Source organism: Centroberyx affinis, unplaced genomic scaffold (genome assembly GCF_046629955.1).
Source record: "Centroberyx affinis isolate AG114_WGS23_722 - 3 ecotype Tasmania unplaced genomic scaffold, CSIRO-AGI_Caff_v1 ptg004517l_1, whole genome shotgun sequence".
NCBI classification, from domain to species: domain Eukaryota; kingdom Metazoa; phylum Chordata; class Actinopteri; order Beryciformes; family Berycidae; genus Centroberyx; species Centroberyx affinis.
In genome coordinates this window covers 152,226-180,061 of record NW_027282161.1, presented here as the reverse complement: position 1 = coordinate 180,061, position 27,836 = coordinate 152,226, and the positions used below count along the sequence as shown (strand labels likewise).

The 27,836-nt window shown below is 45.6% G+C and overlaps 1 protein-coding gene across 1 annotated transcript in view; it reads left to right on the top strand.

Annotated features, from left to right (window-relative positions):
• Window positions 1-24,252, top strand: part of nbeal1 (neurobeachin-like 1) — a 42,430-nt gene extending 18,178 nt beyond the window's left edge. Inside the window, exons 19-53 of the mRNA XM_071544311.1 lie at window positions 105-282; window positions 604-737; window positions 2,545-2,704; window positions 2,806-2,908; window positions 3,003-3,162; window positions 4,036-4,194; window positions 5,230-5,389; window positions 5,994-6,082; window positions 6,361-6,987; window positions 8,827-9,002; window positions 9,920-10,208; window positions 11,221-11,529; window positions 11,632-11,781; window positions 12,504-12,661; window positions 13,583-13,707; window positions 13,804-13,930; window positions 14,057-14,205; window positions 14,316-14,449; window positions 14,651-14,752; window positions 15,379-15,474; window positions 15,584-15,708; window positions 15,816-15,956; window positions 16,125-16,255; window positions 16,636-16,745; window positions 17,620-17,737; window positions 18,389-18,486; window positions 18,604-18,720; window positions 19,618-19,707; window positions 19,837-19,946; window positions 20,106-20,278; window positions 20,460-20,554; window positions 21,361-21,477; window positions 22,525-22,686; window positions 23,106-23,254; window positions 23,955-24,252. Of these exons, the coding sequence (XP_071400412.1) occupies window positions 105-282; window positions 604-737; window positions 2,545-2,704; window positions 2,806-2,908; window positions 3,003-3,162; window positions 4,036-4,194; window positions 5,230-5,389; window positions 5,994-6,082; window positions 6,361-6,987; window positions 8,827-9,002; window positions 9,920-10,208; window positions 11,221-11,529; window positions 11,632-11,781; window positions 12,504-12,661; window positions 13,583-13,707; window positions 13,804-13,930; window positions 14,057-14,205; window positions 14,316-14,449; window positions 14,651-14,752; window positions 15,379-15,474; window positions 15,584-15,708; window positions 15,816-15,956; window positions 16,125-16,255; window positions 16,636-16,745; window positions 17,620-17,737; window positions 18,389-18,486; window positions 18,604-18,720; window positions 19,618-19,707; window positions 19,837-19,946; window positions 20,106-20,278; window positions 20,460-20,554; window positions 21,361-21,477; window positions 22,525-22,686; window positions 23,106-23,254; window positions 23,955-24,252 (5,619 nt within the window). The remainder of the gene's footprint in view (window positions 1-104; window positions 283-603; window positions 738-2,544; window positions 2,705-2,805; window positions 2,909-3,002; window positions 3,163-4,035; window positions 4,195-5,229; window positions 5,390-5,993; window positions 6,083-6,360; window positions 6,988-8,826; window positions 9,003-9,919; window positions 10,209-11,220; window positions 11,530-11,631; window positions 11,782-12,503; window positions 12,662-13,582; window positions 13,708-13,803; window positions 13,931-14,056; window positions 14,206-14,315; window positions 14,450-14,650; window positions 14,753-15,378; window positions 15,475-15,583; window positions 15,709-15,815; window positions 15,957-16,124; window positions 16,256-16,635; window positions 16,746-17,619; window positions 17,738-18,388; window positions 18,487-18,603; window positions 18,721-19,617; window positions 19,708-19,836; window positions 19,947-20,105; window positions 20,279-20,459; window positions 20,555-21,360; window positions 21,478-22,524; window positions 22,687-23,105; window positions 23,255-23,954) is intronic.
• Window positions 24,253-27,836: the final 3,584 nt, after the last annotated feature.

Below are 27,836 nucleotides of genomic sequence, written 5' to 3'. Positions count from 1 at the left end.
AGGAAGCTCCAATACACTCTCTCTAATTCTTGATGATCTGAAAAATTTAAGTTTTAGTTTATGTGTTTACAAATGTTAACGTGTTGCTGCTGTAACTGTGGCAGGATATGATCAACTGTGTGGGCGGTCTGCCGGTGCTCTTCCCCATCCTGGAGCAGTTAGTCCAGGTGAGCCCCGATCAACAGGCCAGCGACCCCACAGCCGGGTCCGAGTTCATCACCCCCGACGTGGCCACGCCCGCCGACGGAGACTGGGTCATCCTCCCCTCCAACAGGGCTTCAGGTAACATAAATTATCTTTGCGATACATATCCTGCTTTACTGCTTGACTTCATGTCCCCTAACAATCAATTTCCTTGTGTCCTTTTTTTCTTATCCTGCCCATATATAGTTTCACAACTTTCATTAGATGTGTTCAATGAGAAATAGGCCTGCTTTGTTTCTTCATTTTAAATTCAATACCAAGTAGGATTAAAAAGGTCTAAAATTTGCCTGCAGATACCCTGCAGTGTGGCAGTATTCGTTTTCTTTCTCAGTTTTTGAATTGAATGTACATTATCAATTTTAATCAGTTCTGTTTTTATTTTCCGTGGTCTGTTCTCAGAGGCGCGCCTGGAGAAGAACCTGGTGGCCACCTTCCTGTTGGTGCTGAAGCATTTCCTGCAGAGACACCTGATCAACCAGGAGAGTCTGCTGCACTCGCACGCCGTCGCCACACTGGGAGCCCTGCTGCAGAAGGTCTGTGTAGCCCTGTTCACAAATATCAATATTAAATACAGTTGTTCACAAACTTTCTATTATTTGTCCTTGATGACTAATGATTTTGGAAAGGACAAGTCTGGATTTGAACCCACAACCTTCCACATGAAAGGCTGATGATTTACCCACTGAGCCAAACACCTGTTATAGGTTTAGTGAGGTGAAACTAACTAAAGGGAGAAGTAGTGTGATACTGCAGCCTGTGATTGACAGACAGACAGTGCTAATCACTTTATAGAACATTGTAGTGCTCTCCATTAACAAATAAAACAATAGTAAGTCACATGGGCCAGAAAGCTGCTGCTGCACTGCTCTCTATGGGTTGAAAGGTCTGGCCACACCCCAAACAGTGATGACATTCAGGTATTTTGCCATTGACAGATGATGTCAAACACCTGCTTTGAGTTTTCTGCACTGTGTGATTTAGTGTTGATTTACTTTTTATGAAGCTTCAAAATGGTCACAGTTCATCAGGGGCTTGAACTCACAACCTTGTGGTCCAAAGAACTGAGCTTTACCATTCTGCCAACTTCTACTTTGGTGTGTGTCACAGTGGGGAAACAAAACAGAGGGACAAGTGATAGGTCACAGGTGCTAGTCCGAACCATATTGAAAGCCTCAGAAAGAATATTATGCAATGCAATATGGTGGACATTGAAAGTGATATATGGGTTGGACTCGGCACATTCCAAAGGATCTAGGAACACAAGAATTTTCAGTCTACGACACACGGTTCAGAAGTTATTGGCCAAAATGTAAAGTTGCTTTTAATTGCTTTTTGGCACAAATGTCAAATTATAAAATCTTGACCTTTATACAGTTGTCACCAGTGATTTCAGCCAATTTCGTTATCCTGTGTGACTGTGTTTCACAAGATGCAGAGGTTGGGGGAATGATTCATTAATTACACAGGGCCCTACATAATACTAGTCCTGTGTGGATAGGGCTTTAGTCTCTGTTTTTAACCCTATTTGAACTAGATTAGTTTTACAAGGACAGGTCTTGTATGGGATAAAGAATCTCTGTGATCAAATTTCTGCATGTAGCCTGGATGTAAAAGGCCATCTTGTACCTATGATTACATTACGGAGACTCATACTGGATTACAATTATGGACGCTGTTGGTAATAATTACAATTACAGGACCTCCTCCAGTAAAGCTAATCCAGCTCAAATTCAGCTTTTGTCTCTTGTCTCTAGGTTTGTCTCTGTTTTTGCCTGTTTGTCTTTTTCTTTGCATCCGTCTCCGTCTTTGTTTCTGTCTCTTTCCCTCAGTTGCTCATTCTTTATTCATTTGCTTTCCCTCTTCTCCATCTCCTCTCATTTCTTTGATCATTACTCAAGTGTCTGTGTTTTTATTTATGTCTGCGTGTTTGTATTGGGCGGGGTGGAAATACCCCCGCCTCAGCATTTACACCATGGGAAACTAAAACTCTCCACTGAGACTCAGATAAAAGAAAATATTTCAGATGGAGTGATAGGCTCTTCCAGGCAAGGCGACCCCTCCCCGCCCTGTAAATGGTTGTGTTCCTTTTCTCTTTCATGGCAACAGCTCCATGGAGGTTCATTCCTTTATAATTGTGCACTACCTTAATCATGGTTTAAATACTTAAGTGCAAAGTGCAGAATATGTACATGTATATTTTAAGACTTTTGTTTCTTTTAAGGTGAGATATTCTTAAAAAAAAAACGGTTTTATATCACCTGTACTATCTGTAATTGATTTCTCATCTCTCTGTGTTTTGTCATTGTGTGTGTGTGTGTGTGTGTGTGTGTGTGTGTGTAGCTGCCGGCGGGCCAGGTGGATGTGAGCGTGCTGGTTGCCGTCCAGCTGCTGGTGGAGCAGGTGACCTATGAGAAGAACCAGGCTCTGCTGCAGCAGCTTCACACACACCTGCTGTTCAACTTCAGCATCTGGAACCAGGGAGACTTCCCGCTGCGGATCGGTGAGGCCTATATAGTGTGTGTGTGTGTGTGTGTGTGTGTGTCTGATGGAGATTATCACCAGTTCTGAGTTGTGTTCTTGTGTGTTTTCTTGCTGTTAAAGGTCACATCCAGTACATGTCCACCGTCATCAAAGACAACCGGAAGCAGTTCAGGAAAAAATATGGAGTTCAATTCCTGCTGGACACCATACGCCTCAATTACGGGTGGGCCTCCCATCTCCCAGAATTCATAGCTGTAGAGATTTCCCCATTCTATTTTTTCCACAAAACATCATTGTCATCCGCTGCGTGTTTTCAGGAGGAACAGCAACAAGGAGAGCGATCTGAGCGAGGACGACATCCGCACCATCCGGGCCTCGCTCTGCGGCCTCCTCAAGTACTACATCAGCAAGGGCATGTCCCAGGAGGAGACGCAAAGCATCCTGGGATACATCGCCGCCATTGGAGACGAGGAGCAGGTGAGATGGGGGTGGGGGGGCGGGGTTAGAGGAAAAATGCCCTTGAAAATTCGTAAAATGTCCCATCCTCTTCTGTACAGCCTGTATTTATTTTCCAATATGCAATGCAAATATACAGTATTAAGTCATAGTTCAATAAAATTGCTTCCAAAAAGGACCAAAATGCCCCTAAAATCATATCAAGGGAGCAGAAGATGCCTTCTGTAAAAAAAAAAGTTAATTTCTTATCCGGCCAATCAGAGGCTTGGGAAAGCAGAAACAGAGATGTGTTGGACCAATTACAGTCTGCAGTGCAGCCACAGCTAAGAAATGTGGAGTAGGTCAAGTTATTATTAGTGTGTAGCTACCAGAAGACCCATATAATTTGGTATCAGTTGATGCCAGCAACTTTGGCCATTTGAGGATAGAATTATGGAAATAAAATGACTTTTTATTCCAACAATTTCTCTTTTCCTTTGAGGATTTACTACGGTGATATTTAAACAGGAAGCTATTTGATCAGCTATTTTGTGAATTCCATTTCCTCCTCTTCCCCCTCCGTTTTGTCTTTCCTCTCTCCCTCTTTAGTCACATCTTGTTTTTCATTTCTCTGTCACTTTGCATATCCTCTTACTCTGCGGTGCTATATGAGGAAGCTGACATCATCCTCTATGAACATATGGTCAATATAATCCATGATCCTCCTCCGCTGCCAGCTCTCTGCCACTATTCATCCATTCATCAAGCCGGATGAGGCTGCGAATGCCACATCACTAATGAATTATTTAAAACATGCATACTAGGAGAAATAGTCTTTAACGCCACATAACTCAGTAAAACTTATAGAGCATATTGTCGGTGATTTCACTCACTCCAGCTGTGTGTGTGTTGCAGCTGTGCGGGCTGCTGGAGCTGTTGCTCAGCCTCCTCCAGACCAGTCCGGCCAGGGACCAGCTCTTCCTGCTCCTCTACGAGCCCGGGGCGGCCGACTCCTGCTACGCCCTGCTGCTCAATAACAAACACTCAGACCGACTCCGAGAGCTCGTCTTCAAGGTGGGTGACAGCCAAGTGACTGACAAGAAGCCTTTCACCGATCAATGAGTCGATTCAGGACCGGTTCGTGTGATTCACGTTCATAAAAAATGACAGTTTCATAGCCAGCAGCACTTCGGGCAGCGTGGCGGCTCACTTGGAACAGTACAGACACTGACTGATTAAAAAACATTGATTTACTTTCGTTGGCAAGCCAGTTCAACTAGTTCACTTTAAAGTATTATTCAAATGAAAAATGGATATGTGAATCGACCCGTCACTGCTTTACAGGAATATAGCAGAATGGATTTTACAACTTGTTTTCACACCTTCATATTGCATTAGATGGTGGTTTTCAGCCCAACTGTTCACATCTTCACAAAAACAATATTAACAAACCAGGAAGAAACTATATTTTTAGGTCATGGAAGCGGTCTGACTTCATTTTGGAAAGTCATGGAATAGAGAAAATGATGCCGCCTTTCTTTGATGTCTGGCAAGTTAACTGTGGTTCGTGACATTGGATTTTAGCTCCTTACCTATAGATCCTTACCTACAACCAATGGCAAAAGTATTTGGACAGTGCAGTGAGACTGGTCTTTAAGCTGGGTTAGACACACACACACTCATATTTGATATTATTATTAGGGCAGAACAATTAATCCAAATTTTATCGAAATCGCAATATGGCCTACTACAATTTTCAAATCGCAGGAGGCGAAATGTGTGTCAAAATAGCATTTTAAATGAAATATTGTGGTGCTGCAGAGATGTCCTGGCCTACACATCATATTCTACAGACTTAAGAAAACATCTTTGTTTGGTACAGATCCCCGCAAAAATCACACCATAATCATTTTAATACGTTTTTCAATGAAAATGAGAATAATAATGTAAAAATTATTATTCCCTCTAATATCGCAAATCATATCCCAATTGCAATATCACTCATAATAATCGCAATTAGATATTTTTTCAAAATCGTTCAGCCCTAATTATTCATTCATATTTGACTATACTTTAACAAATGACTGGTTTCTCTCCCCCTCCCTGCAGCTGTTTGAACGCATGCTGCGCTGCGACCGGGTCTATGAGAAGAGTAAGCAGCGTCTGCGGCTGAGGGAGGCGGGTTACAGCGGCCTGTCGCTTCTCTTCTCCGAGCTCCACATCACCCCCACCCTGATCCGCTGCCTGCTCAACCAGGTCCTCCACACAGGTCAGGATCTCCGTTTCAAACCCGCAGGGAGGGTTCACACTACTCCACTTTACTTGTAGAAAAAGCATTGCCTCAAGCTCATTTTGTGCTAATAATGGAAAGAGGATCACATGACAATGTAGGGCACTGCCTTTATTTTCATCCTACCCACTCACTCTCTACTGCTCACGAAGGCTAATACCATTAAGTGGTCACTCCTTGAATTAATTGAATCAATTCCATGAGGCCTCATGGAGCTCCAAGCCGATAAGACGCGATTGGTTTTCTTCAAAGAGAGGAGAGCAGGCATTGTGCATTAAGCTTAATTCAACTCCTGCTGCACATGTACACACACACACAGAGACACACACACACACACTTCAAGGGTAAATGGCTATCCAGGGAGGCTGATTTAGTGTCTGACCAATATGTCGTCTTTTGTATGGATTGATGGAGCTCAAGCTTGATGTTGGAGGCAGTGGACAGAATTGTTCCTCTGTCTGACGCTGGGAAATAACCAGGCAATAGCATTACTACACGGAAGCTCCAATCAATACCGTATACAGTTGCAGAAATGTAATGGTGTGGGTGTGTGTGTGTGTGTGTGTTTGTCTAAAATCTACAGATCAAGTGGTGAACTACAAGGACCTGATGGCTCTGGTCCAGCTCACTCACCGGGCGGGACCCAGCGTGCGCCTCATCGTCTGCAAGAGGGTGAGGGAACACACACACACACACACACACATACACTTAAACCTACACACTCACACACTTGCACACACGCACAATTCATTTTCTGTATTGAATAGCAGTAGACACAGGAAATGACTTAAGGTTCCAGTAATCAGTCGACTCCTTCCTTACCTACCCCCCTTACCTGTCTATTTTTTCTTTGCTGTATCCTATTACTGTTTGCTGCTCCAACAACCCAATTTCCCCATGGGGCTCATTAAAGTTTAATCTTATCTGTTCCTCTCCTCCTCTGTCTCCAGGTGTACCAGCTGCTCCAGTCCCAGCAGGACGCCGCCGTCCAGATCTCCAGGCAGCAGTGTTGGCAGGACACCCTGATGCGGCTCTACCTGCGGGGCGACGGGGCCTCGGCGCTGCGGGGGGGCGACACCGTCAGCACCTGCAGCCTGGACCTGAGCTTCGGCCGGCCCGGTGGCGGCGGCGGCGGCGGCGGCGGCGGCCACCGTCTGGAGCTGCCCCTGGAGAGGAGGGGCCGGGCGGGCAGCGCGAGTCGCCTGGACCGCCTGGAGGACGACCGGCTCAGCGTGGGCGACGCCCGCTCCGTGGACAGCCTGGAGAACGGCGACGTCATCTCGCTGCTGGACACGCCGTCCTCGTCCGCCTCCGCCGAGCCGCACCTCCACCTCAAGCCCTGGGCGGCGGGCAAGTCGGGGGGCCTGACGCTGGACCTGTCCCACCTGCAGGCCTACGAGGGCGGGGAGAGCGGCAGCCAGACGCCCGGCAGCGTGCCCAGCACGCCGTCGCCGCTGGAGACCACCAAGCCCTTCCCGGGGGGCTCCGGGGACCGCGACGCCACTTCCTCCCTGACTGAGGACAGCTTCCTGTTCAGTGACAACATCTCGCTGGGGGAGTCCTTCAACAACACTGAGGTGAGACGGGGGAAGCTTAGGACTGCCGGTCCTCTTCTGTCCCTATTCACTTTGCTGAGTTGGTCCAGGGGGAGGGATGAGAGCGGGAGGGAGCCATGGGTATGAAGGCTACAGATTGCTTGGCTGAATTGGTCTGCATGAATTATATATTCAGTATTTTAGTAAGAGAGAGGGGAGTGTTGTAGAGAGCTCTAGGAGGGTTTGTTTTTTACCCTTTTTACTTGGTTGGAAGTAGGGCTGAACGAATTAGAAATATCTAATTGCGATTATTTTGACTGATATTGCAATTGCGATAGGATTTGCGATATTAGAGGGAATGATAATTTTTACATCATTATTCTCATTTTCATTGAAAAAACGGTGTGATTTTTGTGGGGATCTGTACCAAACAAAGATGTTTTCTTAAGTCTGTAGAATATGATGTGTAGGCCAGGACATCTCTGCAGCACCACAATATTTCATTTAAAATGATATTTTGACACACATTTCGCCTTTAACAAATATTGCGCCTCCTGCGATTTGAAAATTGCAGTAGGCCATATTGCGATTTCGATAAAATTTCGATTAATTGTTCAGCCCTAGTTGGAAGTGGAGTGAGGGGTTTCAGTCTCCCTAAAAAACTCCTTCTTGAAATCACTTATAATAAGGCCTCAAACAAGTTCACATAAGATTCCCAGGGAGAGCGAAGTGTTGTCTGGTAACTGAAAGCTCCTGGAAGGAGGTGATAAGAATCCCCAGTGTTGTTTATTTCATACGGTGGTTGTCATCCTGAGGCTGTGTGAACGCTAACAGCCATATCAGCGGGTGAAATGTCACTGCCACCTCAGGGGGGCCGGCACTCACTTTCATCTGTGGAAGCTGTTTTCATCACTTCATGGTGTCATTAGACGGCAGAGGGGAAGAGAGACTTGTCCTCCCACTGCGGGAGCCAGTCTCTGTCACTTCACATTTTAGCATTTTAAGCTTGTGAGTGTTAGTTGAGGACTGCAGCACATTTTGATGATCTTCCCAGCTGTATGAGTTTAGTTAGTATGTATCAGGTCATCCACATTCAAAGATAGGGTAGTTGAAATCATCAAGGCCACAAGAGAAATGAAAATATTTCCACAAACTGTATGTCATACGAACCTCTAGTTTTGTCGTCTTAGTTAATAGAAGAGATGAAGCTCGACAGGCTCATGTGGTTAGGGGTTTTGTATCGGAGAAGTTTTAAATGTTTGAACTTGAATCGGTGATAGCTGCTCTGCCGTCTACCATCTACCGCCCCAGTGTGAATGCATCATTGCATCCCGGTCTATGCTTGGTAAACCCACAACAGAAGCTATTTTCTCCTGTCAGCAGAGATGGATGTTAGGAGCGATGGCCTTCTCTGGCCGCTGTGGTGTCATTCTTTTCCACAGACCCAAATCTGAGACTGTTTTTATTGTTAGATATGATTTTGTCTAGAATTCCATGACTATCTGTATTGTAGGTAGAGAGATAACAGTGAAACTATGACCAAAATAATCATTCTTCTACATTGTCTAATTGTGTTAACTTCTAAATGAAACAATGCTGAAGTAACAATTCATCCATTTGCTGGGGACCCCCTGGAACCCCCTCAAGGACCCCTGGTGGTCCCCGGCCCCCACGTTGAGAACCACCGCTCTAGTGTCTAAATCGTTGGCTGCTTTATGTTTACAGCCTCCCATTTGCCCCGTAATCATTAAATCCCATCTTGTCATCTATGCTGTATCCTATTATTTGCTGCTACAATTATCCAGTTTTCCCTATCATTAAAGATTCATTTACTCTCTCTCTCTCTCTCTCTCTCTCCCCCCCCACCCCCTCTCTCTCTAGCGGGCGGAGGAGGAGCTGTGCGGCATGCTGCTGGAGATCGTGCTGTGCGTGATGTGGCGCGGCGTGGAGGGCTCGGACGACGCGGCGTGGCTGGAGCGCGGCCAGGTCTTCTCGGCGCTCACCAAGCTGGCCACCGCCAACGAGCTGCTGCTCCCCGTGGACCACATCAAGCTCAGGTTCAGGCTTCTGTTTAGACCGGGGAGGGGGGGGGAAGGGGGGGTACACTCGGAACGCCTGGAGAGACAGCTCCACTTATCGCACGAGCGGCATGTTTGACTTTTTGAGGCTGTTCAAAGGCATGCCGTGCTGTGAATTTTAATTGGTTATTGCCAAATTCAGGTCAGTCAGTCAGGGTGATGAGACACTTCACTCCTCTATGCAAGGGCAAAGTCAAAAGACATTACAGCGTGGTAAAAAACCACTCTCTACAAATCCTGTCTGTTCTTTTTTTTTTGAGCAGCATCTAATTAATAAATCAAAGTAAAGTAATTCTTCACATCATAGCTCATTTCCTGAAGTCAGTGCAAATTCGTTTAGTATGCAAATGGGAGAATGAACCTCTGGGCTCTTCGTCTATTACTTTGCATGGACTGCTACCAGGGCTGCAACTAACGATTATTTTCATTGTCAAGTTGTTTTGTCTATAAAATGTCAGAAAATGGTGAAAAATGTGGATCAGTGTTTCCCAAAGCCCAAGATGACGTCCTCAAATGTCTTGTTTTGTCCACAACCCAAAGATATTCAGTTTACTGTCATAGAGGAGGAAAGAAACCAGAAATATTCACATTTAAGAAGCTGGAATCAGAGAATTTTGACTCATTTTTCTTCAAAAATGACTCAAACCGATTAATCGATTATCAAAATAGTTGGCGATTAATTTAATAGTTAACAACTAATCGATTAACCGTTACAGCTCTAACTAAATCTTTGCATAATCATAAGACAAAACACATACAGTACTTCGGTGTGTGATAATTTAACCCTTCCTTCCCTCCTCTCTCTCTCTCCCCCCTTTCCATCAATCCCACCACCCTTCCTTCCCTCTTTTCCCCTCTCTCGCCCGACTCCCCCCCCCCCCCCCCCCCCCCCCCAGCCTGATGGAGCGCATGCTGGAGTGGGCGGTGGGCGACAACCGCGAGGCGTCGGCCGCCACGCTGCCGCAGCACACGGAGAACGCCGTGCGGCTGCTGCACGCCGTGCAGGACTTCCTGCAGGCGGAGGGCCTGGTCAGCCCGGCGCTGTGGACGGAGAAGGTGCTGGAGGAGACGGTGACGCTGATGGACAGCCTCATGGTGTGGTACTCCTCCGGCACCCAGTGGCTGCAGCTCTCCCAGGTCGGCCTGCGCCTGCTGCTGGGCTTCATGGCCCAGGAGGATCCTCAGGTGGGGGTTCGGACGTTTCTCGCGCGTTTCCCTTTTTTTTCCCCAGGTAATCCAAGATGTGTGTGTGTGTACTTGGCTGTTGAGGAACGCTTTCAACGAAGGGAGGGAGGTATTTTCTACTGCTGCCACAGCGTTTGTGCAGTCCAGAGAATAAGCTCATATCACACCCTTAACATTTCTTTTTCCATATTCTAACAAGAAAATACAGGCCTTGTTCACACTATTCAGCTTTTTGTCAAACTACCAGCGGCTTTTTATATTAAAGCCAATGGGAGCGGCCAAGAGGCAGCCACTTTGGAAAAAGCGTTGTGCCTGGCATCGTTTTAGGCAGATGGCCTTCTTTCTTTCTTTTTTTTTTTTTTTTTTTTGTGTTGTTGTTTTGCTATTTGACTGTTTTTATCTTTTTTGTTGTTTGTGTTTCCTCTGCTGTGGGGGGTGGATTATTTTTTATTATCTGTGAAGCACTTTGTAACTCTGTTTTGAAAGGTGCTATATAAATAAAGTCTATTATTATTATTATTAAGTTGAGAAAAGATTTTTTTTTTTTTAGAGGAGATCACATGATGTCGACTGCTTTTTTGTGAGCCGACTAATCACAACAAAGAAGAGGTAGTGTTTTGTGGTACGTAGGCAGCTGACAGTTTAGAACAACAACAACAACCAGAATGAAAATGTAGACAGTAGCAGTAGAAAAGTTGGTTTTAGTCACTACTTTGATCATACTGAGTCAGTATGGAGTTCATTGGCTGTGTTATGGTCTGTGGAAATTAAGTTTGTGTCATGTGACCTACTTTTTTATCAGTGCAAAACGTGGTTGAGGCAGCACTTTTTTCTACAAAAATAGCAGTAGTGTGAACACGCATATACACCTTAAATTGACTTCCTTGTTTGGTGTGCTGAATAATAATGTGATACACAGCAGAAAGAGGGAGAACGCAAGTGTGTGTGAGCGTATGCATCTAGTGAAATTCATAGAAATGACCTCTTCCTCCGTCCTCGTCCCTTATCCCAGGTGTGCGCCATGGCCACGGCCAAGCTGAACGGCATCCTGCAGACCAAGGCGGTGTCCAGCCAGGACGAGGCCTGCTACCTGCTGGGGAAGGTGGAGGGCATCCTGCGGCGCTCGGTCCAGGAGCAGACCGAGGAGACCTACTCCTTCCTGGTCCCCCTGCTGCGGACGCTGCTCTCCAAAGTGCACCGCCTCCTCTACATGGAGCTGCACCTGCCCCAGCTGCCCGACACCAACGGCAGCCCCTCCTTCTTCGAGGACTTCCAGCTGTACTGCAACTCGCCCGAGTGGCGCGTCTACCTCGACAAATACGTGAGCCTCTAGCGTTTCTGCCGAATCTTTTTCATCCAGAAACTATTCACTAACCTGTGTGAAAACTGTTTGAATCTCATTGTCACGGTCCCCTGTCCTCAGATCATCCCCTACATGAAGCAGTATGAGATCGAGACGTTCAGCCAGGGCCACGAGACCATGGCCCTCTACTGGAAGGAGTGCTACGAGGCCTTCATGGTCAGCCTGCATAAGAGAGAGAGGGAGAGGGGCGAGAGCAAGATCCGCTTCCAGGTCAGTTAGAAGGCTAAGTGCACCACAGTCTGTGTTCTAGAAGCAGAACTAGATACACTGCTATAAATGGATAATAATTAAATAACTTCTACCCCATCATAACAGCATTTCCATAGTGACCGACCTGGGATAGACAAAGATTTGACTGAAATTGAAACTGAAAGTTTTTCTTAGAAAAGCCTCTGAAACACAATTTAGACCATGGGACACTAAAACTCTCCATTGAAACGCATAATAATAATATAAGATATACTTGTATACTTGTGTGGAATCTGATCAAAATGTAATTAATTCAGGTTAAGGTTTTCCCATAGACAACCAGTGTAGTATTGATCAATTCTACAATAAATATGTAATCAAATCAGAGGTGGACAACATCAACTGGACCATATCTGATTTTTAAGAAAAGGTCAATAGACTTTAAACTAAAGCTGTTTTTGTCAAAAGCTACTCATCCCAAAAGCATAAATTAAAGCTCTGGATATTAACAAACAAACTTTAGATGTTTTTAATGGAAGATATTTGCAACAGTAGGCCATATCTCATTATGTTTCTAATAACTACATTTTTTTTCCAAACACACTTAGATTGTGGTGACATTAGTGGTACCCGGAAAACTCTCCGATTCTTCCTCCTCTCAGGACACACACACACATAAAACACACATGTAACACACACACACACACACTCACTGACTGAACCCCCCCCTCTCCCTCCCTCAGGAGCAGTTTGTGGAGCCCTTCTCCCGGCGAGGCCGCCAGGAGAACCTGCGCTACAACAGCATGCTGAAGCAGCAGCACAGCCAGAACAGCGCCACCATCAGGCAGTGGAAGGCCGCGCGCCGGGGTCTGGTGTGTGAGAGAGGCCCCTGGGCCGACAGGTACTGACATCACCACGCTGTAGCTTACACACTTAATGGTTACAAATCTGCTCAGGATAGGATTCTGCAAGCCTCCCCTTCTCTGCCCTGTATATCCTGCACTCTCTACTGTATACCATCTAATACAACAAATAATCTTACATTTACAACTCAACAGGGGTTGGGACTAGAGCTGCAACGATTAATCGATTAGTTGTCAACTATTAAATTAATCGCCAACTATTTTGATAATCGATTAATCGGTTTGAGTAATTTTTTTAGAAAAATAAGATAAGTCAAAATTCTCTGATTCCAGCTTCTTAAATGTGAATATTTTCTGGTTTCTTTACTCCTCTATGACAGTAAACTGAATATCTTTGGGTTGTGGACAAAACAAGACATTTGAGGACGTCATCTTGGGCTTTGGGAAACACTGATTGACATTTTTCACCATTTTCTGACATTTTATAGACCAAACAACTAATCGATTAATTGAGAAAATAATCGACAGATTAATCGACAATGAAAATAATCGTTAGTTGCAGCCCTAGTTGGGACTTCATGTCCACTTTGGTTGTCGTTTTACTAATAAAAGATGAAACTTAAATGATCCGCGTTGGGAAATTGGGTCATTACAGCAGCAGATAGGATACGGCTAAGGAAACTGGATATAAATAAGAATAGAGCAAATGTAGGGCATTTAAACATAACACAACCATCAATTACAACCCTAGGTATTAAATAGAAATATCTGAATCAAAAATATATGAATTACAGCATGTATGCAGGCTGAGACAAAGAAAAATTTATCAAAGATATGCACCATATGAAAACAGGCATGCAGACATTCGTTGTAAGAAACTATCCAGCTCATCAAATATATCAAGCACTAATGATATGTCGCAGCAATATTACATATTGTATTGTAACCGTTTCTAACAGGCAGCAGGATGAGATGCACTGGAGGGTGTCCAGCGCCGAGAACTACTCCCGCATGAGGCTGAAGCTGGTGCGTAACTACAGCTACGACCCGCACCGAGAGGCCAGCGCCCTGCGGGACAACCTGGGTAAGACGGCCGCGGGAAAAAACGGACATTCAATCATTCAAAATCGTTCTTCCTTCGTTTGTTAATCCTTTCCCCGGTCCCTCCCGCCTCGCTCAGGCGTCCATCAGCAGCGCGTGAACCCGGAGTCTCTGCTGCTGGAGGCCGTGAAGCAGGTGAAAGTCAGCGACCTGGAGGACGACATCCTGGAGCTGCCAGAGGACGACCCTGCTGCTACCAACAACCAGTCAGTCACCGCATACAGCAAACTCATAACACATAACACCACAACCAGTCACAAGAGAATAATAAATAAAAGCAAAATCAAGGATTACTGAGCCGTTTTATAACAGCATGCCGTTCCCTTGCCCAGGGCCGAGGCGGAGGAGGCGGGCCAGAAGGAGAAGCTGGTGCTGTGGGAGGACTGTGAACTGGTGACGGTGGTGGACGTGGTGCCCGGCCGCCTGGAGCTCACCACCCAGCACATCTACTTCTACGACAGCAGCCAGGAGAAAGAGGAGGGTGAGGAGGCGGGGGAGGGAGAGATATGAGAGAGCGATGTTTAAATAGACATAGGATAAGAGAAGACGTCACGACATAACCGTTCTGTGCGTCTACTTGTTTCTTTTAAGGAGTGGGCCACGACTTCAAATGGCCCCTGTCTCAGATCCGAGAGATCCACCTTCGGCGGTATAACCTGCGTCGCTCGGCTCTGGAGATCTTCCTCATCGACCAGACCAACTACTTCCTCAACTTCAAGAAGGAGGTGAGCCGGGACTCTACAGCCCAGGACGCATATTCACTAGTGTAGCCCTGGAGCAAACTGTAGGCTTATGAAAACATAGCAGTTTTCCACCTGAAACCATGAAATCTCTTTCTGTCTCCTGACTCGTACTTAGTGTCCTGACACTTAATAGTAGTAGATACCCCTTCTGCTGATGATGGCACTGTGCTTTGTCATTGACAGGTGAGGAACAAGGTGTACAGCCGCATGTTGCTGCTAAGATCGCTCAGCCTGTATGGAACCCGCTCGCCTCAGGAGCTCCTCAAGGCCTCCGGACTCACACAGGTCAGGACTCTGAGCAGGGACAGGGAACAGTAGTTAGTCGCTGTTTGAACTTTTATAGTGTCCAGGTATTGAGAAGTAAAGCGTTTCACCCTGACTTAACCTGAATGTGACTGTTGAAAGCCACAACACTGTGGGAGAAATGGTTGTATATAGGCATGTCAAACAATGAGAGTGCATTTGATAAAAGTGGATGTTTTATTTGACGTTTTGAATTTCGGTTGGGGGAAACTTCTTCAATCTGTGTTGGCATTTCAGTGAACCAAAACATGTTTTGTCAGCGTTGTTCGTGTCCCAACTTTAAACTGGTGGCTGACTGGTAGCCACATGCTCTCTTGTTAGTGTGCAGCCAACAGCACCTATTTGTTTAAATGAGGAATGCAAACAAGATATTTTAGGGAAGCTGAAGGAGAAGTGGAGCTGAACATTTCCCCAAGTTGTGACAAGTTGCTGTAGTCAAATGACAAACTGAAATTCAATGTCCCTTTTGTTACCAAAGGACAGATAAATGTGGTGCCTGATATACAGTATACTGGCTGCTGGTTACGTTTTTCCAGAGTCATGCCTGATTGTTTCTGGTTTTAAAGTACTATTTATTTGGGTTTGAAAGAGTTTGTCTCTCCTCACAGAAATGGGTGAACCGGGAGATTTCCAACTTTGACTACTTGATCCAGCTCAACACCATCGCAGGCAGAACCTACAACGACCTGGCCCAGTACCCAGTGGTGCGTTCCTCACGTGGAAACACATTAGTGTATAACCATGGAATATTACCGACTTTTTGCCCAGGTAATTGAGTTAACTTGCCTTCTGTGTGTGTGTGTGTGTTACCAGTTCCCCTGGATTCTAGCGGACTACACTTCAGAGGAGCTGGACCTGTCCGATCCTCGGGTGTTCAGGGATTTGTCCAAGCCGGTGGCTGTGCTTAACGAACGCAACGCCAAGGCCGTTAGAGAGAAGTACGTTTTATCCATCCAGCCATTCCTATGCAATAAATCTCTAGGGATTCGCCTCATCCAGCGAGTCTAGGGCTGCCCCGAGTTGACTTTGTGAGTGTCTCCATCAGGTACGAAAGTTTCGAGGACCCGACCGGCACCATCGACAGGTTCCACTACGGCACCCACTACTCCAACGCAGCCGGGGTGATGCACTACCTGATCAGAGTGGAGCCCTTCACCTCGCTCCACATCCAGCTGCAGAGCGGACGGTAAGGAGGCCAGGCAGCCAGTCTGTCTGCCTCGCCATCCAGATCTACCCATTTTCCCTCCCTCGCCCCTTCCTTCTTCCCTTCCTTTCTCCCTCCCTTCCTTCCCTCTATCCCTTTGTCCTTGTCCTTGAGCTCTCTGCTGACCAGTGCCGTCCACCCTTGTCTCAGGTTCGACTGCGCCGACCGGCAGTTCCACTCCATCCCAGCCACATGGCAGGCCCTCATGGACAACCCCAACGACGTCAAGGAGCTCATCCCCGAGTTCTTCTACTTCCCAGAGTTCCTGGAGAACCAAAACGGTGCGGCCTGAGGTCGCGTTGACTTTGGAGCTTGGACTTAATAGTCTCTCGATTAGATATGAAGTTTTCTTTATGACCTGAGTGGCTGTAATATTCACTCCTGTCAGATATATTGACAAACTGGGGTAACTTGGCACTGTAGAGCATAATGCCCTAGCCTGCTTTATCTTATTCCTAGTATTTGACATGATATTTGGAGAGAAGGTAGTGAGTGACATGATCCAAATAGTCTTTTGTCACAAATCAGCTATGAATTAATTTTCTATTCTCTTATTCTGTTTCTCCAACTCTCTCTCTCTCTCTCTTTCTCTCTGACTCTCTACCTTTCGTTTTGGTTCCTTTGTTTCTTTATCCCTCTCCCTCGCTGTCCCCCCCCCCAGGCTTCGATCTGGGTCGTCTGCAGATCTCAAAGGAAAGGGTCAACGATGTCATCCTGCCCAAATGGGCCAAGTCCCCCGAGGACTTCATCTACAAGCACCGCAAAGCCCTGGTGAGATCTGTTTCCGCTATTGGTACATCGTGACATTTTCGTTTTCAGTCTGTCATTGTTCTTCAAAGAGCACTTGTCACATTGTTGTGATTAAGTCTCTGAATTTGCCCTTGAGTCAAACAAGAAATGTCTTGTTAGTATTCCTCGCTTGCAGCTAAGTTTATTATTTCAGTGGGAAATGCTAACAAGGTGTTGTGGTGAGTAGCTTAAAGATAAATGTAAAAAAAAAAGATTCCCCATAACGTGCCTGGTGAAGAACAATAAGACATTTTTAAAACGAATATATTCCTTTAAAGGCAAAGTCACTGTTACTGTGAATTGTTACAGTATATGCCATAATTTTGTGATGTTCAGTGCATGCCAGGAGTTATTTTTATGGTGGTGTAATTTACTTTATTGGTGAACCCACTTCCCCTCAACCTGCTTTGTCTACTTCTGCTTCAGTTAGTGATTTCCTATGTTTCCCAGAATGCCTTTCAGCAATCCCCAGAGAGGTGAACTTGTTGATGGGCATATGGGCATATAAATATACTAATATACTAATTCATGAACATTGAGACTTTAATGGTTGATAAAGCTTGTATCTTCTACGATGCCTCTGACTACAGTTAGTGTCTGGTGATAGTGCGACCACAAAGATCTCTATGCAGCTCTGCTTCCACAAAGCCACCCAGTGGAATAGAATATCTGTTTCAATGAGATCAACCACATTCCTGGGCTGCAATGATAGGAGTCATTTGATGTGTTGTGTGTGTATGTGTGTGTGCGCGCACAAAGTAACTAGGGTATTGTTTATTGTGTGTGTTTTTTGGGATGACAGATTTATGACCCCTGTGTGTGTTTGTGTGTGTGTGTGTGTGTGTCTTTGTAACAGGAGTCGGAGTATGTGTCGGCCCACCTGCACGAGTGGATAGATCTGATCTTCGGTTACAAGCAGAGGGGCCCTGCAGCAGTGGAGGCCCTCAATGTCTTCTACTACTGCACCTACGAGGGTACAGCATCCTGCAAAGCTGTCATTCTAACATTAATAACATACCATAACATTTGGAGTCAATAGTCTGAACTATTGATGATGTCAGAGATTGAATGTGTTTGCATCAAGCCTCATCAATCATTTAGTCATTAGTAAAATCAGACTGACCTTGTCCATTATGGTGTAGTCTCTCACTGTTCAAATACAAGATACATTGTATTTGTTAAAGCAAAAACAAAACAGATACCTTCCTTAAACAGTTACCCCACTTTGCTCCAGGCATTCAACACACTTGTAACACACATTAAAAGTGAGTTATATGTCAGCATACATAGTTATAGGTCGTTATAATTACAGTTCTGTGTCGAAAAAGAGCATATACTATTTTCTGTGGGATACTGTACATTGCATTGTATCCAAAGGGGAAAGAGTTGTTCTGGGTTGGTCTGAAAAACAAAACAAAACTGTATCATTTCATTCCAAAATTTCCCCTTTTATCTTTATGCCTGCACGCTGAGGAAAGGCCTGTGTCCCAGAACATCTGAAAATGACCCAGTTTTATCTGAATTTCAAAAAAAGAATCAAAACGTTTTGCAACACAGTGAGCCAAAACACTGCTTTTGTACATTGTAAGTGTATTATCTTGAAGACTGGTTTGGTGTGTTTGTAGGGGCGGTGGACCTGGATGCCATCACTGATGAAAAGGAGCGCAAGGCTGTGGAGGGCATGATCAGCAACTTTGGCCAGACGCCCTGCCAGTTACTCAAGGTACAAACACACCAGACACATGATCCTATATTGCTTAAAAAAACACTTGTCTTTTTTTAAGTTGTGTTGATTAATCGGATTCGGTCATTTTGTGTGTGTGTGTGTGTGTGTGTGTAGGAGCCCCACCCCATGCGTCTGTCTCAGGAGGAGGTGGAGAGGAGGAAGGCTCGACTGGACTCCTGTCCTCTCAGCATCTTTGAGCACCTCAGCGAGCTCAAGTCCTTCTTCGTCGAGGTTCAACCTTCTTCTCTCTCCCGCTCATTCACTCACTCAAAGCCAACCAAGCTTTATTTACAGCGTGTCCCAATGAGTGACTGTTGACCAATTTTCCTGTTGTTTGCTTGTCGGGTGATAATTGTGGACCTTATATCATATTTGGATTGAATTTACTCACTACATAATTCTAATGATATGGAAGCCCATTTCCGCCAGTGTGATGAAAAAAACGGTCCTGTAAGTCATTATAATGAGAAACCTTATCAAAATAATGAGTTAGTATCTCAAAATAATGAGTTAGTATCTCAAAATGATGAGAAACTTTCTCAATATTTTGGCTTAGTATCTCAAAATAATAACTTAGTATCTTTGAGATACTAAGTCATTATTTTGAGATACTAATTCATTATTTTGAGAAAGTTTCTCATTATTCTGAGATACTAAGTCATTATTTGAGATACCAAGTCATTATTTTGAGATACTAAGTCATTATTTTGAGAAAGTTTCTCATTATTTTGAGATACTAAGTCATTATTTTGAGATACAAAGTCATTATTTTGAGTAAGTTTCTCATTATTTTGAGATACTAAGTCATTATTTTGAGATACTAAGTCAATATTTTGAGAAAGTTTCTCATTTATTTGAGATACTAAGTCATTATTTTGAGATACTAAGTCATTATTTTGAGAAAGTTTCTCATTTATTTGAGATACTAAGTCATTATTTTGAGATACTAAGTAATTATTTTGAGAAAGTTTCTCATTTTTTTGAGATACAAAGTCATTATTTTGAGAAAGTTTCTCATTATAATGACTTGCAGGATCTTTTTTTTTTTCATCACACTGGCGGAAATGGGCTTCCATATAATGATAAAATGCTTATGATAGAATTTTTCTTCCCCTCTCTGTGTTGCAGGGCATCAGTGACAACGTGCCGCTGGTGAAGGTCGTGGTGCCCAAGAACCAGTCCCACTCCTTCATCACCCAGGGCAGCCCCGACACCATGGTGAGTGAATGAATGAAGCTGATTCTATAATGCTAAAGCTTATAATAATGACGCTAATAATAGTTAGAGATGAACGAATGAGCTGTAGGAGCTAGTAGGTGACGGTGTCTGTGGCGTCTGTGTCTCCAGGTGACGGTGAGTCAGAACTGCCTGTTGGGGACCCATGGGTGGCTGCCTTACGACAAGAACATCTCCAACTACTTCACCTTCATCAAGGACCCCACCGTGGCCAACCCCAAGTGAGAGCACCGCACACACAGCACACATGCAAACACAACACATTTATATGAGCTCTATGGTCCACACCGTAAACCCTACACTTCCTACACTTCTTGACTTCTCTTCGTCCCCCTTTACCTTCTCCATCTCCCCCTCCCCCCCCCCCCCCCCGTGTCCAGGACCCAGCGGTTCCTGTCGGGACCCTTCTCCCCCGGCGTGGAGGTGACGGCGGGCCTGTTTGTGGTCTCCCACGACGGCAAGTTGCTCTTCAGCGGCGGCCACTGGGACAACAGCCTGCGGGTCACCTCCCTGGTCAAGGGCAAGACCGTGGGGCAGCACATCCGACACATGGGTACACACACCTTACACACACACCCTACACACACACACCCCTGGAAGATTTTCCCCCTACTGTTAGAAACGTGTAAAGACAGTGAAAAGTCAGCATCTAGAGCCAACTTTCCCTGAAAAAGTAAAGATTAATAAACGACGGACAGCTTCTGAAATCAATACTTCGCTCATCTCTCCTCCAGACATCGTGACCTGCCTGTCGACGGACCACTGTGGCATCCACCTGATCTCCGGCTCCAGAGACACAACCTGCATGGTGTGGCAGGTTCTGCAGCAGGTCAGGACAGCCTTCAGAAAAGCATGCTTGATATCTGCAATCAAAACCACTGAGCTTGCATGATTTGAACAGGCTTTCATGCTTTATTCAAGGTGTTGGCAGGTCCTGAAAAAGTCTTGAATGTCTTAAATTGGATTATGTAAATTCAAGGCTGCAAAAGTATTTCAGTATCATTAAATACATTCTTTAAGTCTTAGATTACAGTTTTAGAGGTTTTGAAGTTTCCTAGGGAGAATCAGCCCAATCGTGTGGATCGCTACAACTATTTTTTTCTATTTTCATGTTCATTTCATTGGCAAAATTGGTCTTATATTTCATTGTAACTGGAATTAAAAAGCTCTTAAAAACTCCTGTTCTTTGAAAAATTTAGACATTTAAACGTAGCAAAATATTGGAAGGATGCTATGTATTCATTTTTGGACAAAAAAGTTACATGATGATCATTACTCACTAATTAAAAAAAGCCTCAGATGATTACATCCCTTAAAATGTCACAATATTTTGAAAGTAAAGTGCCGATGGTAGTTACTCAACTTCACCAATATCTAATAGAGACTTTTACTTTCGCGTTTTTTCAAATGGTAGATGTCTCCTATTGGAATATGAGATATACCTGTATATCTATAAGTTTTTCGCTCGACTAATTCAATGCTCAGTAAACTATGTGATGCTTTTTTCTGTACTGCTCTGTCTCCTCCCACCTCTCTCTATACGCTTTTACAATCAATGCTTAACTCGATGGTGGGATCTAATGTTCAGGCATCCTGTTGCATTGTGGTCAGTTTGCTGTTTCCTCTGCCGTGCAGGGTGGGGCTCCCGTGGGCCTCTGTCCCAAACCAGTTCAGGTCTTGTACGGACACACAGACGAGGTGGTCAGCGTCAGCATCAGCACGGAGCTGGACATGGCCGTGTCCGGATCCCGGGTGAGACACGCGACACACACACCGTCCTGCTCCGCCTGGGGGGTTTTCCACCAGTCCTTTAATTTGGATCAATGGAGGGAAATGAGATAAAATACAGTGAAAAGATAGTCCCTGAAGTATACGTTTTAGCTTCGAGTGGGAGAGCTGGAGAGTGTGGTGTTCAGGATCGGTTTCTTATTGTAGAGGGAATAGTGGGTGTGATATTGATAGGCTATTCAAATCACTTGCTGAGTCAATGAGCTGGAAAATAGGGTTTCGACTGAAGGCTGTGAATGTGTGATTCTGGGTCTTTGGAGGCCGTGGCGAGGCACAGAGGGCTCTGTTAGGTTTTTGTCATAATGTTTGAAGTCTTGACCCTTTTCAGTGACTGTTATTATTCTGGATGTGAAGTGACACAATGAGCTTGCGATTTAACTGCAGCTGGTGTTTTTGGCACCCTGAAGTAGTTGGTACAATGCACACAAAGGATTGCAGCTCTCATTTGTCCATGTGATACTGCTGGAAAAAAAGATTTCAGTTACTGCCGACCTGCCAAGTCTGCACCATGAGCTCATATTTATCTGTGATTTCATAACCAGACCAATAAGAGTATGCTGCTGTTTCTTTTATGGAGCTGAATGTACAACTCAGTTTTTAGCAAAAGAAGCACGCAGGAGTGCTTTGCATTTAAGTTTGTTATTGTGTGATTAAATAAGTTGGAAGCATAAATCACTGGACTGGGAAATGAACTCAGTTTAGAGGTAAATGGATTATTGATTGATCTCGGTCAGTAATGAAATAAGTTTAGTGTAAGTTTGGACAGGAAGGACAGGAACCAGCCAGGCAATACTTTTATAATTTCCTTTGTCTCAAATTGGGTTTGCGAATGTTTGCTCCTGTGTTTCCCAAACTATAAAACTAGAGACTAAGACTGTTGGTTAGTGGAGGCTCTGTTTACGAAGGAATTTGGAATTTCTGTTAGCAAGTAGGTGTTTGTCGGCAAGTAGGTGTTGTGTGTGTGTGTGTTAGTTAACGTGCCCCCCCCACCCCCCACCCCCTGTGCTCCAGGACGGGACGGTGATCATCCACACGGTGCGTCGGGGGCAGTACATGCGCTGCCTGCGGCCGCCGTGCGACAGCTCGCTGCCGCTGTCCATCCTCCACCTGGCCGTGTCCTGGGAGGGCCACCTGCTGGTCCACACCTGCCTGGAGGGCAAGGCAACGCTCAAGGTACGCGCACACACACACACACACACACACACACACACACACACACACACACACACACACACACACACACACACACACACACACAGCCAGAGTTGAAGTTCGACCTGACATTATTGGATTAAAGCTCCTGATATATTGTGTTTTACCATTTTCATGCAAACAATTATATGTACTATATAAGTTGTATTACACCCCTTTTCTGGGGGTTGTCAGAAGGCATTTTGGGAAATGTAGGAAATCACTAACTGAAGTAGAAGCAGATGAGGCAGGTTGAGGGAAAGTGTGTACACCAAAAAAGCAAATTGCAACACTATCACAGAATAAATCCTGTAATGTATTAAACATCACAGACTGATTGTATATAACAGAGGGTATCAGATCTTTCAGGTCATGAACCGGTGTTTTTTTCCTCTCCCCAGGATAAAAACGCCCTCCACCTCTACTCGGTGAACGGGAAGCACCTGTGCAGCGAGCCTCTGAAGGAGCAGGTGACGGATATGTGCGTCTCTGGGGAGTACGTGGTCATCGGCAGCGAGCAGGGCTACCTGTCCATTCGAGACCTCTACAGGTAAACTCTATCCCTGTTTAGTCAATTTAGAATCAGAAATGTTATTATTAAAATGTTGTCCTGCCTGTCAAGGACCAGTTGAAGCTAAAACATGAAAATGACCAAAATTGGAGATATGGGATTTTTCCATGATGGCAGAACTATTTATGTGCACTGACACAATTGCCCGTCAGTATGTGTATTTGTGTTTCTTCCTGTGTGTATTAGGGTTTTGACTGATATTTTGATTTTTGATGTCTGAATGAAGTCGCTAATAGCCACTTATTTTGAGGTGATGCCAGAAAATAACAGGGATTCATTGTTTCTGCCAGAATTGTATTTTTGTCAGGGTGGAAAAGCCTCTGAAACAGCATTTAGACCATCATGGGACACTAAAAATAATAATAATAGTGATTAAAAATGATTATAATATACTGTATATTCATGAATACTTGTGTGGAATCCCATCAGAATGTTTAATCTATTCAGGTTAAGCTCTTCTCATGATAGACAACCAGTGTATTATCGATTAATATCATAAATATGTAATCAAACAAACAGCATCATATCCGTCATATTGGAGGTGGACGACACCAACTGACTCATATCTGATGTTTTTAAGTAAAGTAAACCAGCATATCAGTCTAACCCCAGTGTGTGTGTGTGTGCCTACTGTACATTAACCCCTCCTGTCCCTTCTCCCCCCCACCCCCCCCTCCAGCCTCTCCCTGTGCGCGGCGCCCACGGCCATGCGCGTGCCGGTGCGCTCCGTCTCGGTCACCAAGGAGCAGAGCCACGCGCTGGTGGGCCTGCAGGACGGCAAGCTGATCATCGTGGGCGTGGGCAAGCCGGCGGAGGTAAAGAGCTCGCTGAGGAACTACATCGCCCAGAGCCTGGAGGGCTCGCCGCTCATGGCCTCCCCGCTGCTGGCCCCGCTGCGCGTCCGCTCGCCCGCCCGCCTGCTGCACCAGCGCGACCAGCTGGTGTTCAGCCCCGCCGCCGGCTCCCAGAAACCCTAGCTCCTCCCCACCCACCCCCCACCCCCCCCACCCCTGCTGTAGATCTGTAGATGCTGGAGCTACACACACACGCTCACAGATAGATGTACACGCTCTGTGTTGCACGCTTGGCCTAGATGTCCCGGAAAGACCTCCTTACCCCCGCAATCTCTTTCTCAGGGATGGTTGTCGCCCCGCTGTCAATCGTTTGTTCCTAGCCTCGCCCCTTCCCCGTACCGAACCGACACACACACACACACACACACACACACACACACACACGCACACCTACCTGAGACATTCCTTTAGCGCCCCTCCTGAGTCGACACTGTGGCCCCCCTAGAGACATGACTGTGATACTGCTTACCTCGTCTTGTTCCTGGGAATCTTTGGCATCTGTACCGTATCTATCTGACCATTGACTCGGGATGATCTCCATCCCACTGCTGTTTACCTGAAGTGTCATTATTTTACGTGTTCGAGTCTGCCCTACCAACCTATAACAAATATGCTGTGAAACAAACTTACCACTGATTAACGCTTCCGCAATCTCAAGCCATATTAACTATAGTAGCTACGATGTAATACCGCAAACGAATACACTCGCGCCAAGATAGTTAACACTGAATATTTTCATACTGTAGATAGTAGGTAGGTGGAATACGAGCATGTGTGTAGGAGGATGAGACAGGCGGTCCCCCTCTGAATAGTTTGAATCATTGATCTGAATCATCGCACCTCTCCGCTTCTCACCCTTTTCTGTTCAAATTGACTCACACCACAGTGAATCAAGCTTTGATTTTGAATTGCCTCACCAGTCAATCAAGCTCCAATGAACTAACGAATCACTCATGAATCATATCCCTCCTCCTTTTTTTCTCCCCCCCCCCTTTCTTTTATTTTCCTTTGACTTCACGCTTTTCTCTCTCCTCTCCTTCCCCCTTCCCCCTCCCCCCTCGACCTCACCTCCTCCTCCTCCTCCTCTTCCTCTTCCTCCTCTTCCTTCCACTCTTCTCAGATGCGCTCGGGCCAGATCACGCGGAAGCTGTGGGGCTCCAGCAAGCGGCTGACGCAGATCTCCTCGGGGGAGACGGAGTACAACACCCACCGCAACCAGAACTGCCCCAACCCCTAAAACCTTGAACCCCCCCCCCCGCCTCACACATTCCTCTCACCCGGCTGCACGAGTGCTCCTCAAATCCCCCCCCCCCCCGCCAATCACCCCGTCCTGCCCCCCCCAATCAGGTCGCCTCATTTTGATCGACTGTTCTTAGGACCCATCCCTCCCGCGCCTTCACACAGTTTTTGAAGGTGGACGGCGGGGTGGACGGTGGTTTTCGGGGGTGGGGGGCGAGAGCACGGAGTATCAGAAAGACTGCATGTCCTGCGTGTTTGTTTCTGTTTGTGTGTCTGTGTGTCTGTGTGTGTGTGTGTGTGTGTGTGGTTTCTGTGTGCAGCAGCAGGTTAGGATTTGACCATCCGGCGCAGGCGCCGCGGTTCAGATCCTCAAGCGGCTTCCGCACACGGCCCCATCGCCATCGCCAACACTGCTGCCCTCTTCATCCCCCAATATCATCTTCATCATTACATCACACTACATGGTCAGTGTATTGTTTCTCAGCCAGGAGCCTCTATGCAGAGACACGAGCCTCTGTGTGTTGCCGACCTGCTCGTGCGTGTGTGTTGCCGTGCTCTATCTCTATCTGTGTGTCCAGTTCTGTTTTCAAGTGGCCTTTTCTGTCCCCTCTTAGTTTGCCTTGGATGCAGACAGTCGGGCCTGGGCTTCGTAGGCTGAAGTTTATGTCTTTTTTGTATGGCTGCCTCAAAGCTGCCACACAGCACAGCAGCCTTATGCAGTAGGACGGCCCCATCTCCCACTACACCTGTGTGTCTTTTATTATACGTATATGTGTGCGATTTTCATTTGTTATGTTTTATCGTGGGTTTTCTTTGTTGTCGTCTTTTGTCGTCTTTTGTTTCCGACAAACGTATGCATGGCGTCTGTCGTTTTTCCGCGTGGCATTTTTGATCCATTTTGAGATTAAGTAGCAAAACGTACCGACGCAGTTTTTTTTTTTTTTTTTTTCGTCTGTGAATTTACACCCGACTTGCTTTTGGAGACTAAGGGCATGTCGTTTAAAGCATATCGTTTTTTTTAACTGTCACTACAAGCAAAACACTACGCCCTCCCACACTACAAGCCGATCACAGCAGTGCAGACAAAGGTAGGACCGTAGGACAGCCGCCGCTCATCGACGTCACATAACACTCGGCTCTCCTGCGCCTCATCGAATGTTTTTAAGTTACTTGAATCCATGTTTATTTATCGCGCGACTTGACCACAGATATCCAGTACGGCATATTTTCTCTTCTCTCTCTCTCGTGTCGCAACTCCTGCGACTGTTCAGGCCCGCCCGCGGGAGAAGGAGAGAGGGGATCATCCTCAAGGGCTTTACGAGATGTCGGTGTTAACAGCAATACAACTCCTTCCTTCCAAACCCTTCTATCTCCAGTCTTCCTATAGCTTTTTTTTTTTGTGGACAGGGACAGTAGACGTGACCCCGACCCGCCATGGGAGACACCCCCCCGCCCCCCTCCAACTCCCCCGCCTCCCATCATTGCCTCGAGCCTTTCATCCTTTTTTTTTTTTTAATATATATATCTCACTCTCCTCCTTCCCGCTCATTTTGAAGTGAGTTTTTTTTTCTTCATGCAGTAACAGTAACGGAGCAATCAAGCGCGTTTTGCATGCCTTGGGAAGTGCTTGGGAAATGTGTGTTTTGAGTGCGATTTCTTCACTCTCCAACTCTGTAATACCAGGATGACACAAATGCCACAGTATGAAGCTCCTGTGGATAAGATTTTGTGTGATTCATATTTTTGCACCGTACCTGTGTGTGTGTGTGTGTGTGTGTGACTGTGTGACTGTGTGTGGACATGCGGATGTTTGCATGTGTTTATTTTTTTATGCCAAATTTCTCGATTAAATCACAGATGCCGATATGGCGTCTCCGATTCAATGTACCATGGCGGGCCCCCTGATTGTTTTTTCGGCTCAGTCGTGGGTTCGGCATTGAACACAGGGTTCGCTCGAAACGGTTCTCGTCGATTTATTTAAACATGTCACATAAATGTACTACATGGTTCAGCGCAAAGTCGTGTCCTTTAAGAGGTTTTTACACTTTGTTTTGGCGGGCACGTATGTCTCGAAAGCATACATCTTTAATCGTTTTCTGTGAAAGGTTTTCGTTTTTTTGTTTTTTTTTTCCTTTTCTCGTTTTGTTCGTCCGTGTTTGTCGTTCAAGACAAGAGACCACTGTCAGAGGAGGTTTTTAAACCGACTTCCGCGACTGCAACAAATGGAGTGCCTTTTTTTATCCCAGTGTGGTATCACCGTAGAACTAGGTTGTTCTCATTACTGAAGCTTATTATGCCCCCCCCCCGACCTTAAATCAAAGCAGCATTCCAGAAGATAACAAACATCACAGTTTCAACGGGAACCAAGAGTATAGGACTTCTAAGCGAAATCTGAATCAATGAAAAAGTACTATTTTGTGTCTTAGCTACATTCTCTGTGACTGTCACCAAATGGATGTGTGTATATC